Source organism: Prionailurus viverrinus, unplaced genomic scaffold (assembly GCF_022837055.1).
Source record: "Prionailurus viverrinus isolate Anna unplaced genomic scaffold, UM_Priviv_1.0 scaffold_40, whole genome shotgun sequence".
In the NCBI taxonomy this organism is placed as follows: Eukaryota; Metazoa; Chordata; class Mammalia; order Carnivora; family Felidae; genus Prionailurus; species Prionailurus viverrinus.
In genome coordinates, this window is record NW_025927608.1 from 2,563,237 (window position 1) to 2,576,196 (window position 12,960).

General features: G+C 62.7%; 1 protein-coding gene across 2 annotated transcripts in view; it reads right to left on the reverse strand.

Annotated features, from left to right (window-relative positions):
• The window catches only part of CEMIP (cell migration inducing hyaluronidase 1), a 124,999-nt gene that overhangs the window by 28,638 nt on the left and 83,401 nt on the right, over positions 1-12,960 (reverse strand). For both annotated transcript variants that reach the window (XM_047846648.1, XM_047846649.1), the window contains 6 exons: positions 12,620-12,715; positions 12,106-12,227; positions 10,196-10,328; positions 9,262-9,453; positions 3,253-3,428; positions 1,402-1,611 (listed from right to left, as the gene is read on the reverse strand). In XM_047846648.1, coding sequence (XP_047702604.1) covers positions 1,402-1,611; positions 3,253-3,428; positions 9,262-9,453; positions 10,196-10,328; positions 12,106-12,227; positions 12,620-12,715 — 929 coding nt within the window. The remainder of the gene's footprint in view (positions 1-1,401; positions 1,612-3,252; positions 3,429-9,261; positions 9,454-10,195; positions 10,329-12,105; positions 12,228-12,619; positions 12,716-12,960) is intronic.

The window sequence follows — 12,960 nt, forward strand, 5'->3', positions numbered from 1 at the left end:
GTTCTAGGGAGTGGGGGACACAGGGGAGCCCTCGGATGCAGGCCCGGCTTCGCTGTGGCCCTGCCCCAGGCCCTTGTGCCGTGCTGGAGTGTGGGTCCCACGTGCCTACCCAGACCACTTTTCTTTTTTTTTTTTCTCTTTTCAAATGCAACTGCTTTTTGAAACTAAAAATTTTTGAACGTTTTATTTTTGGAGAGAGAAACAAAAGCATGCAGGGGAGGGGCAGAGAGAAAGAGAGAGAGAGGGAGGGAGACACAGAATCCGAAGCAGGCTCCAGGCTCTGAGCCATCAGCACAGAGCCCGACGCGGGGCTCAAACCCACGAACCGCGAGACCACGACCCGAGCCGACGTCGGACGCTTAACCGACCCAGCCACGCAGGCGCCCCTCAAGACCACTTTTCAAGAGAAGCCAAGAATCCAGATTTCTATGTGAAACCTCTTAATTTTTAAATGATGGAAACTAATCCCAATGTTTCTTTAAACACTATTTAAGCCAAACAAAACACAATCTGGATTCAGCTTGCAGAATGCCAGCTTGTAACGTCCAGGTCTTAGAATTTCTAGAGGATATGAGTTCTTTATCTTTTCTTTCTTTCTTTTTCTTTCTTTCTTTCTTTCTTTCTCTCTTTCTTTCTTTCTTTCTTTCTTTCTTTCTTTCTTTCTTTCTTGTTTTTTTGAGAAGCACAGAGAGAGAGGCAGAGGGAGAGAGAATCCCAAGCAGGCTCCACACTCAGCACAGAGCCTGACTGGGGGCTCGATCCCACAAACCGTTAGAACATGACTTGAACAAAATGAAGAGTCTGATTCTGACTGAGCTGAGCCCCCCCCCCCCCGGGCGCCCCCAAGTGTAGTTCATTTAAAGAAGAACAACTTAGAGTAAAAATCGGCTGTGCAAATCGGGACAAGCCTGATGCACACTCTGCTCACGAAGCCGTGCCTCCCGGCGGAGCTCGCGCTGAAGGACACCCGGTGCCACAGGGGAAAGGTTTGTTGCAGCCGCCACAAGCGTGGGGGGCAGAGGCCACAGCGTGGAGTCTTGGCATGACCCCCTTGCCGGCCCTGGCAGACCCGTCGTGCCGCGGAAAGGTCCTCGGATGGCCCGCCGCTCTAACGCGGCACCGAGGGGCCGGGATTCCCCGCGACCACTGCCAACTCGCCCCCCCCTGCAGCCCGGCGCCCTTTGGCAAAGGCACAGCCCTGTTCCCTCTTTCCTTCTTGGCTGGAGACCTGCTCTCAACTGGCACCATGCTCAACTCTGAGCCAAGGACGGTTCAATCCCCAGGGGCCCCAGGAGAAACGACCAGATCCGGACGTCCCTCCAGCGCCGACGGCCCGGAGGAAGGGGACTCGAGAGCGGGGAGGGGACGGACCCTCCTCTTCCCCGGGAAGGAGGTACTTACCAGCAGGCCGTTGGAGCCGTGCACGGTGACGCAGCGCGAGAACGTGTGGTGGATGGAGAGCTCCCGGACGTAGGTGGGCGGGTCGTAGCCTCCCCGTCCGTCCACGTCGCCCGCCAGGTGGAAGTGAATGGGGTACTGCCCCACCAGCTGCTGCCCCATGTGCTTCAGCTCTACGCCCTCCAGGTGGGCCGCCTTAAAGCCCAGCGCGAACTGGAAGGGGGGAGCCGAGGGTCGGCACGGTCTGGGAGGCGCCCCCGGCTCCTCGCTGCTGCCACGTCCCGGACACGCAAGGGGCCGGGCCAACCCCTGCCTCGGCCACGGAGCAAATCAAAGATCCGATCTGCAAATGGCCCTTCCCATCCCCCGGGGGGGTCGAGGCTCCGCGAGGAACACAGGGATGTTACCAGGCAGTGAACTTCCCCGGGGCGGGGACCCGTGGATGGACTGGGCGAGAGCGCTTCCATCCCCGCCCCCACTCCTAGGCCCTGAGGGTCGCGAGGAAGGGGGATCCCCGAGATAACCAGGGGCGGGGGGAGGCTGGCATGAGCCCTCCCCCCGCCAGGAGAATGGGAATCCGGGGTAGGGCGGGCCATGGGGCAGAAGGAGCCTGTGGCCTGGCCCACGGTCTCCAGGTGAGAGGAAGGGGACGCTGAGCCCAAGTCCCCATCAGCCCGTGACTCCGGGAGCGTGTGTGGGGCTCGGGGTGCCCCACTGGCTGGCTACACCGTGCACGTCCGCAAAAGCACGCTCCAGAAACACCGCCTGTCAACAGTGGGGCTCAGCCCTCTGCCACTAGAGTAGGGTGACCTTCAGGACTCGCCAACCATTGTCCCCAAGGCAGGCGTCACCCGCAACGCGGCTCTGGTAGGGCCGCCCTGGAAGGCTCTGTTGGCAATGCCTCCGAGGTCTGGTTCGGGCCACGTGGCAGGGAGCTGGAAACAGTTCTCGGCTGAGGACGTTCCCGCAACCCCTGCCCCCTTCCGCCCCAGAACCCGACGGGGGCATAGGTGCACCTGCTTCTGGAGGTTTACCGTGACCTCGCGTTGAACGAGCAGGGCCCGGGGATGCTGGGAGCCCCTGGGGGAACACGTGGCCTCACAGCATGACGCTGCCACGTTGGAGCCGGTGGGGCTCCGGTGGTGAGGTCTGGAAGCTTCCCTCTGGCGCGCAGTGGGGTCACCGAAAAACCTTATCCTGATGACACGCGATCGTCGCTTCGCAAAGCTCTAAGGCAGCCATGTTCTACCAGCTTTGACCCTAAGTCACTGAAAGCAGCGGCCACGCACGGAGCTTCTGGGCGTCCAACGGTACCCGAGGTGCCGGGTAAGGGCACCTTACACAGGGATGCCGACGAACGTCCTCTTTGGGCTCAACGCTAGGCAAGCACGAGCTCCGAGAACCGACAGCCGTTTCGACTTATTGCCGGGGGAGGACGCGGCAGCCGGGATCTCCGTCTCTGCCCGGAATGCTCGCGGGCAAGCTTCGCGCCAGACCCTGAACCCCCCAACCCCCCTTGCTGTTTGATCTGAACTTGCATGGATCTGTGGTAAGTGGGGCTGTGTGAGTCAAATGCCCGTTCTTCCGGGGAGCCCTTGGGGTGGGGGGGACACCGAAGAAAGAGAACCAGCACAGTGGCTGAGGGTCGGAAGCCGCGAAGGCAGGGAGCGCGGTGTGCCGTGTGACTGGGGGGCGGACTCATCTGTCTTGTGGCCGAGTGTTGACGGCTGGGACAGCACGGCTCTGGTCTCTCCCCGCCTGGTCCTGCCTTCTGCTCCCCGGCCCGGCCCGGCCCGGCCAGGGTCCCGGCCAGGCTGGCATCGTGCGAATCCTCCCGGCCGCGAGGACCCTTACCTTGATGTGGCCCCCAAAGGTATCGAAGTCAAAGAAGCTGCAGATGTGGTTGCTGTAGGGGTAACACTGGTCCTCCATCTCCCCCATCACCACGATGTTCCGGCTCAGGAGCCCGACCTCCGCCCGCATGTCCACACCGTCGATCTCCTCCCCGATGTGCAGGTACAGGGGCTTCCCTAGGGCGGAGAGGGGGGCGGGGGATCAGAGGCCGGTGCTCCAGGCCCCACGGCTGCCACTCGTGTGTCACCGCGCCCCGTGTGCTCGGAGGTCCCCGTGGTCCCCCAACCCGGTCCCATTCTATGGAAGAACGAAGGCCATGCAGAGATGGCATTCGTCTCCCCGCATCGGTCCCTCCTGGGGTCTGTCGGTTGTAGCTCCCCATGTGCTCCCAGGGAGACCCACGTGTCCCAGCCCCCCTGAGGGCGGCTGTCATACCAGCCCCCCCCGCCAACCCCCTGCTCTGGCTCCACCCCCAGCCCTGGAATGTGGGTGTGTCCTAGCCGGCCGGCCGGGAAGGAAGGAAGGAAGGAAGGAAGGAAGGAAGGACACGTACTCTCTCCCCTGTATGCCGACCCCAGCCCCACCCCTCCCACAGTCTCAGGGGCCTGGATTCCAGTAACTTCTTCTCTTGCCTCGTGTGGGTGCCTTAGGTTCTGTCTCCAAACTCATCCAGGCCTCCTATCCTTAAAAATACTATCAAAAGACTTTTCTGCACCACTCGGATGCCCCTGTAGCTAAGGGTGGTCCCCTCATATGCCACCGTGAGTCCCTGGGCGAGGGTGCCAGCTCCCAGCACCACTCCACCGGTCCAATCCCACGCACTTACTCCCCTCCAGCCTCCTCCTCCTCCTGCCCCCCCGGGGTGGGGCAGTGCACCCCAGGAAGGTGCGGGGCGACAGGACCCCGGAAACTTGGAACTGTCTTCCGGCCCCAAATCTGCCCCCACCCAGTCCCAGATTCTTCCGTGGAACAAAGACATCTTGGCCTGCCTCTAAACGTGGCTCGTCACTGGGACGGCTGACCCGGCCAGCAGGTGTCTCCTCCATTCGGGGACACGGTTACAGGGCACGACCTCTTGTGGGGATTCCCGGCCCGCACCGCAGGGCACACGCCGTCCCTGCGGCCCCGGCTCGAGCGACGGGCACACATTATCAGCCCACGACACGGCTGACCCCCGCGCGCAAAGGCTGGGGCTGTGACGCATCCGACTTCGGCTCGGGTTGTGACCTCACAGTTCGTGGGGTCGAGCCCCGTTTCGGGCTCTGTGCTGACTGGAAGCCTCTCCTTCGTCCCTGGCTGGTCCGGCCTCCTGCCGGTCGGCCCCGTGACCTTCACAAGCATGCGGGGGGCGGGGCCTTCCGGGCAGGTGGCGGGGAAGAGTCTCCCGCGCAAAGAGCTTTGCGCAGGGTTCCGGGTGACCCGCCGGGGGCGCTGGGCAGGAAGCTGCTCCCGGCCAGCGAGGAAGGGCCCTCACGTGCCCGCCAGCTTTAAACGCCCGAAGGCCAGCGGCCGCTACAAGAATTGATGACAAGGCCCCTGGTCTGCCTGGCTCGTGCCTCTGAGCACGCTGGACGCAGACCTTCTTTTCTTTACCAGCGGCCACCCCCGTGGGCAGCTTCACGGGCCCCCTCCACCAAGCGAGGCCACACCTCGGCCTGTCCCCGGAGGACAGAAGGAAGGCTGGCCGGCCGGGGCACTGGAGGCGGCTCAGAGGCGCCCAGGAATCTGCCCACACGAGTGCCCGCCAAACGGGCCGGGTCCCGGGAGGCACGGCGTGGCACTCGCTTCCCGGGGTGGAACGCGTGACGGGAGAGGTCGAAGGGAGCGTGCAGGCTGGGTCCTGCCAGCCGGTCACGGGGACTCCGTGCTTCCTGATCCCGCCCCGACGGCTCCTTCTCTGCCCAGCCCTCCCACCATCCTCCACACGCGCCTTCGCTCCCCGGGGTTCCCGCCATGCCGGCCGGGCCAGGACACCAGGCCTCCCCCTGCAGACACACATCCCCGGACGCCCAGCCACCCCTCACAGCGTGTGCATTTGGGGGCCCAGTGTCCCCCTCAACTACGGGCGGGGACCAGTGGAACCCGTGTGTGCTGACCAGGGGCGTCCGCTCTGGTGGGGGCTCAGAGGGCCTCCCCAGGGATCCGCCCTCCTCTCCAACACGGCTGGTGGTGATGCAGCCAGGCTGCCCGTGTCAGATGGGGACTCAGGTGATAGCTGTGAGTCCCCGAGCACAGCACTTTCGCTCCCGGGACCTCGGGCCCTCCTTCCAGAAGATACGAACCGCACGCGTCTCAAAGGTAACCGTGCTTGTTAAGTGAGTTAATCCATGGAATGAGCTCAACACAGTGCCTGGCACGTGGCAGGGGCTGGTGTGGCCCAAGTGGCACGTGTGGCTGGGGCCCGCGTCATCCTCAGGGAAGACTGGAGTCTGGGGCTCCCGCCACTGCCTCACCTCCAGGTGGGGCATTTTTGTTTGTTCCACGGGGAGGGGGGGGGGACACAGGGTGAGGGAACAGCCTCGAGGGATGCGGAGGGACTGTGTCTTTCCAACACCTGCAGCGGGGGCCAGGGGGGCACAGGGCAGGAACGCTTCACTTCGGCTGCCCCTTCTGCACCATGGGCCCTTTGCAGGACCTGTCAGGACCTTTACAGGACCCATCAGGACCTTTGTGGAACCTGTCAGGACCTTTACAGAGCCCATCAGGACCTTTACGAGACCTTTGCAGGACTCATCAGGACCTTTACAGGACCCGTCAGGACCTTTGTGGAACACATCAGGGGCTTTACAGAACCGCACAGCCAGTTTATCTGTCCTGCTGCCGTGTTCACAGGCCACTCCCAGGCCCTGCTTTCCCCCCCGCGCTCCCCCCCCCCGCCCGCCCCATCCTGTCTGCAGACCCTCCCACCCAGCCTCACCCCTCCTTTGCTCCTCCCACCGCTGATGTGTGAGGGCCAACCAGAGAAAGCAGATATGGCTGAGCCAGATTGTCCCAAATAACCCAGGAGGGCCACGGGCACAGGTGAGGGGTGGGGGGGGGGGGCTGGGGAAAGTGGCGGGGGGCTCTGCAGGTGTCCTGGCTCCACAGCCCGAGCTCTCTCTGCAGGCTGGGCTCCCACCTGGACACTCGGGGGTCCAGAGAGGAAAGGCATCGAGGCCCTTCCAGTGGGAGAGACGGGCAGGTGCACTTGAGGCTCAGACCCAGCAGGGCCCGGTGCGTCTGGGGGAGGGGCTCGGGCTGGAGGAGATCTAAGCCACGGAGTCCCCAGGTCCCTCCTACGGGCCAGTCATCGAGTGGAGGCCCTGGGGACGGGGGCCTCCGAGGAGGGGGACGGAGTAGAACAGGGAGCCTTTGGAGCCAGAGAGCTCGGGGTTTGAGTCCCGGCTCCGGCCGCCCGCACAGACACCAGCTCGCCCCGCTAGAGCCCCCCGAGGTGACGGACATGCTCCATCGTGCGCATCCAGTACGTCAGCCACAGGCCGCCCGCGGCTACCGGACAGGCGGGATCTGGCTGGGGTGACGGAGCGGTACAATTTTCCACTTTAATTTTAATGAGATGTGAAGAGCTTCGTGTGGCTGGTGCCTGCGACGGAAAGCAGGAGGCCGGCCGTTTGAGTTCCCTGAACCTGAGTGTCCTCCTCTGTCCTGGAGAGACGGTGGCCGCCACCTTGTGGGGTCACCGCGAGGAGTGAACAAGATGGCTCTCGTCGCGTGCTCGGCAATCACGGGACACAAGGGGGCGACACCAGCCGACAGCGGTACTGTTTAGAGGTGCGCGCGCGGGGTGGGGAGGGGGTGCAAGGAACAGCCGGGGTGTGGGAACGGAGGTGGAGAAGGTCTCAGGTTTCCAGCCGCCGTGTCAGGAGGTGTGGGCATCCACGCGGCGGACGGCAGGACTGAAACAGCGTTTGCAGATGAGTCACAGTTTCGTGACTCTGTTATGCCCATCTGTTTCCTGTCAGAAAGCCCTTCGTGTGCACAGAAGCCTGTTTCCTGGAATCTGGGGGCAGCGAGGACAGAGGGCCCAGGAAGGCTGTGTCCCTCCCTGCAACCAGCCCTGGGGGGACCCTGAGACGTCACTGTTGGGGGCACGGTTTTGGAAAAGACGGAGCGGGTGGGCCTTTGCTTCATGCCAGTGGAGCACGGGGAGGCAGAGAACGGGCTTGGGGCTGAACGGGAGAAACGTGGGCCTCCACAAGACAGACAGACGGACGGACACGCCCCCTGCCCCCAACTACCTGGGGCTTTTCTGATGCTGCCCACCAGGGGGCGCTGTCCTCAGGTAAGCGCCCAATGCTCCTGAGCCAAGTGCAGGGTTCACCAGGAGCCTGATAACTTTAAGGGGGTGGGGGCTGAGAAGGGGGGGAGGGGTGGGGGCCTGGTGGAAATACAGGCAAGGCCGTGCTACGCCAACGGAGTGAGGAGGGTCCCCAGGGGCTCCAGCCTCTTCTCCTGTCCTCCCTGGGCGCTCGGGGCCCAGGGCAGCCCCATCCCACTCTGTGTCCAGTCCTAAGAAGCTTCAGGAAGCAGCCGGGCCTGTTGGCCAAACGCTGCCCAGCGGGGCCGCTCTCCAGCACCCGTGCCCAAGCCGCACCATCGGGCGAGGCCCGCGCGCCCTGACATCGCGTGGCCCTCGGCTCTCTGGGCCTCTCGGCGCTCACAGCTCCCCCATCGGGACCTCTGCCCCCGAGCCTTGGGGTGTGAGACACAGGGGTGCAGACGTGGGTTGGTCTCTGCCGGGCGCTCCTCCGTCGACCTCCGTGCAGGCACGGGCGTCACGGGCTTTTCACCCTCTCAGAACCACAAGTGCCACCCCGGAGCCACACGTCACCGCACACTGAGCAGTTGACATCAGCTCAAACCGTCTCAGTGCCACTCTCACCGACAGTCCAGGAGGACACCCGACGTCCCAGGGGACCCGTGCACGTGTACTGGCCCTGGGGACACAGGAGTCGCCCGGCAAAGACCAGGGCCTAACGCTCAGGGGGGCCTTTCCTTCAGGGAGGGAGCCGCTCTCCATTCAGTAGTCCCAGAGGGGCGCCGGTGAGGGTGCACCACGGGGGGCGGTGGGCGGCACACAAGCCCCCAGCCCGTCTGCTCTCTCCCCGGAAGGTGACCTGAGCACCGTGTCCAGGGACCGTGCACGGCGCTTTCGGACAGCGATGCCCGAGGACGCTTCCCGCTCGCTCCCGCTACCCAGACCCCCGAAGCGGCCCCTGCCCCTCGTCCTTGTGCACCTGGGCTCTCCAGCTCCTCCCTCGCTTGTCTAAGCTCAACGGCCTCCCGGAAAATTCCTTTTTTGCTTGCGACAGTCGAGTTGGATTCCGTTGCTTGTGACCAAAGCACCCTCGTGGATGGATACGGAACTCTCTCCACTAATAACGATTGACCTGGACTATACCTTTAACCCCAACTGTCTGAGACTCCAGGAACCTCACGTGATATAAATTGCAGCACCACTAAATCTACGTTTAGGAGAAGAATAAGGAAGACCCAGAAGCTATAGACGGAACGGATTTAAAACTGCGGTAGGTCGCATCATGGCCTAACAAATATTCACCCCCTTCCCTCATCCTTGGCGGGAGACGCAGGCCGACCCGCCCTTCCGTGTTGAGCTTGACTATGTTACTTGCTTTGTCCGCTGGAATGTGGCTGTGAGAACATGCCAGTCCTGAGCCCAGGCCCTGAGTCCCCTTGTGTTTCTGTTCCCTCCCCAACGGGAAGACAATGTCCTGGGAGGAGTGAGAGTCGCGGGTGACTCTCAGTCAGGTGAGAGCTGACCTGAACCCCGCTGGCCCCCTGGAGCCACGCTCGGTCCAGGGAAGCTGAACCCTCGACAAGCTGCAGACGTGGGAGTAAGAGATAAGCGCTTGCCACAGAGGTTCGGGTCTGTTTTGTTACGCAGCATTATCATGGCGGTGGCTAACCGATACAGATTTCCCCTGCTTTCCGACAACTTTGAGCCTAATAGGTCCGCTCGGCCCGGGGAGGGGCTAGTGAGGGTCTTACCTGCCACCTTGACCTGGTTGGAGGCACAGGCTCTGCAGGGGAGCACCTGGAACTCTTCTGCCTGGTACATGGAGTAATCGGTGCTGGCGACGACCAGCGTGTCTCCGGGCTTCCACGACCGCACATCGTCCTCCAGGTTCAGGATGGTGCTGTTCACGTTGGTGTCGATGGTGACGGTGAGTCTGGGTCTCACTGGAACCCCAAACGGGAGGGACTGAGAAACGGCCCTCGGTCCTTGGCGAACTTTTGACCGCCCGCCTCCCCCCTTCCCCTCCCTAAATAAATGCTAGGTTTGCCTATCCAAACCCAAATCGCCAGGCTCAGCCCATCCCAGGCTTGGTACAGGTTTTTGAAGTCAACAAAACCTTACCAGAAAAGAGCCGTTCATTAGCCCTGCCAGGGGAATTTTCCACCGGCTCCTTTGCTAGAGTTAAATGCGGTCCCTCACCACACCCACTCTGCTCAAGCTGCACAAATATAGTTCCCATCAACTAGTATTTACAGTAGCCGTAAGCCCTCCGCCCCACCCCCCTGGGAGAACTCTCGTCCCTAATGACTGCCTTCTGGATGGGGCCAAGGGCCTCCACGGACCGGCCGACCATTTCCAGGCCCTCCTAACAGGCACCTCGGGATCCGGGTTTAAAATAACAGCACCCAGAGGCCGCGAGCTCGCGCCTCTGTGGGGGGGGGGGGGGGCGCAGGGAGGTCGGCTCTGTCCCCCGCGCCCTGGCTTTCTTGGACCAGGCCCTTCCCCTTCCTGAAAGGCATTCGGGCAGGGCGGGGCTCTGCCGGCTGCTGCCAGCTCCCAGGACCGTCCCCCGGCTCCCGTGTCACAGACGCGCTCCCCACGGCGAGCTCGGCAGTGGCCCCGTGTCACCGCCATGCGCGGAGGCGGCCGACCCAGCCACACCCCCGTCCCCGGCAAGCTGCTTACCAGGCTTCCCGCAGAGGAACCGCACGCGGTAGCCGTGGCAGGGGCGGCCCTGGTCGTAGCACGCAAACCTGTAATCCTGGCCCTTTTTGTGGACAACCTCGGCGGTGAGGTTAGCGCCGTCCAGCGTAGTGGCCTGGAAACGGCACGGAAATTACAGGGCAAAATCATCTTCTTTTCGTACGGAACGAGGGTGACGATTCATGCTATAGACGTATTGCCCCAAGCCTCAGGGCGTCCCTGCTGCAGATGCTGTTTGCTGCGGCCCGAGACTTTTCTTCCAGGGACCGAGTGTCACTTCGGTCGCAAGAAAACGGTCTTGTGACAGGGAGAAAGGCGCGAACTCGCAGGATTGGACAGGCGCCCCGCCCGGGGTCCTCAGGTCCTCGGGGCCCAAACCACTGACGGCCCCGCCGGCCGCTGGCTGAGCCGTCACGGCCTCTCCACGGTGACACGGCACTTTTTCCGGAGCCCCTCACGGCCCGCACGCCAGCCCTGCAGCTGTGCGCTCCGGAGGACGGGCTCTGTCCAAACTCCTGGCGCCCCACGTGGTTCCGCATCATGGAAGGGGGGGAGCCCGGGAAAATCTGGTGCGCACGACCTCCTTCCTCCTCCCGGGCAAGCCAGGAGGGCTCTGGCTTTACGGGTACCAAGGCGGACACCCAGAGAGGCTGTGTGACCTCCCCGGGGCGAGCCAAGCCAGCGAGCAACAGAGCCGAAATTCGAACCCACACCGAGCCCGTGCTTCCCCCCACCTCCCGCTGCTGCCCTCGGACGAGCCGCCCTGCGTGCCTTGCTCTGTGTCCGTCTCCTCCCGCCGGACCCCGGGCTCCGGGGAGGGCAAGGAGCCGGGCTCTGCCCGCCTCCCGGCCCAGGGCTTGGCACACAGTGGGGTCTCGGGGATGGGCACGGACGGGCGGGCGGCTTCAAGGCCAGGTGGAGGGTTCAGGGAGCGGGCTCAGAGGAGGTCGTGATCCCTGCCAGCTGGGGCTCGTCCCGGAGCCCGGGTGTGTCTGCATCAGGACTGTGGCCGTCATCAGGGGCAGGCAATTTAGAGCAAGGCCACAGCTGTTGTCCTCTTTGGCACAGAGACCAAAGGGACCAGGGCTGGGGAAACAGGGGAGGCAAAGTATAGTCAGCCTACTTAATAATAGGGTGGCGGGGGCGGGGTGGGGGGACTTTTCAGGAAACACTAGTTTGAACACAGCAGGTATCTGTCGTCCTTGGCTTCAAAGAGCCACGTAGCAGTGAGCTCAGGCGTCATTTAACTCCGCCCTTTCCTGCCAGTGATGCACTCACGCCCATGATCTTGGGGGGCGGGGTGGGGGGGCGTCCAGCTCCCCCACAGAAGCAGGAGTCGCAGACTTGCCTGCTCCTTGCAAAAAGCTAAGGCCGATAATTAGCGATTGTAAAATAATTAACAGTATTATCACGATAACGAAATAAAATAATCGTGAAATAATAAAATCTACGGGCACTTCACATATTGTTGCATTAAATCGACAGAATGATCGCGCGGGGGAACGGTGATCGTCTGCATTGTTGCCTGGGAAGAAACGGGGGCCCTAGGTCACTTGACGGGCACCTGCCGTGGGGAAGCAGCAGCTCAGGGCCCCCCGTGGGTGGAGGAACTCCAAGGGAAACTGCCGAGCAAACGCTGTCCGTTCTCCCATCGCGGGTTTGTATTCAGCTCAGTGAAGCCCAGGGCGGTGGGTGTGCTCTCCACCCGGGCTGGGTTCAGCCTGCACCCCAAATCCCACTGGATCCTGTGCACCCCAGGGCCCAAAGGAGGTCAACTCTGCGGGAAGACTGAAGGAGAGGCCCCAGCCCCACGCCGGGCGCTCTCAGCCACGGCTACGGGCGCAGGCTTAGGAGGAGGCAAGGGAAGGGGAGACTAGAAGAGAGCTCGGTACCTGTATATCGATGGGGCGGTTGCAGATTTTTCCCGGGTGAGCCGCCCGGAGGTCTGAAATTTTCTCCCCGCCTTTAGTCTGCGGCACTTTGTCGTGGTCGAACCACCCCGTCCATTCCACGTCTAGACAGAAAGCAAAGGGCAGGGTCGGGCAGGAAGGGCCGGCGAGGGCACGTCCCGCTCGGCGTGGCCCCAGGCGCCCCGAGGACAAAGACGGGATCTGCCATCAGCCCACTACTGGGGGCACCGAGGGGTGCTCTCTGCACCCCTGTCCCGCCCCGGCTGTCTCCCGTCCAGTGCTGCTGCTTGGCACAGAGAGAATTCAAGAGGGAGGGCGTCCCTCTGGGCTAGCGGCCGCACTGGACCGATTCATTAGTGACAGCTTTCCGTCCGTTGCAAATTTAATTTACGGCCATCCGGTGGCCTTGCGGCCGCAAGAGAAGCACGCTTGCTTTGCCAAGACAGGAAGTCCCGGCCACTGTTGGGTTTTGTCCTGGGGGCCCCAAAGTCCTCACCTTGAACCCACTCGCTGGATGAAGAAACGTTGAAATGCTCGCCGTGCTCCGTCCGGAACACTTTGAACACCCGGGCAGCAGCGGAGCCGCGGTGCCCTGTGGGAGAGACCAGACCCCCCCCGCCCCCGGATTCTGAGCGCTGTGATTCCGAGGCAGAGAAAGCCCCCTACGCCCACGGATCCTGAGCTATTTCTTTAAAAAAAAAAAAAAAAGTTTCAGGCCAATGTTTCTACTTGGGAAGCAGACGGTGGATTACGTCTACTGTCCCTTCTCATGATTCTGTTTTAAGAGTCGACTTTTGGAGGGGCGCCTGGGTGGCTCAGTCGGCCCAGGGTTTTCAT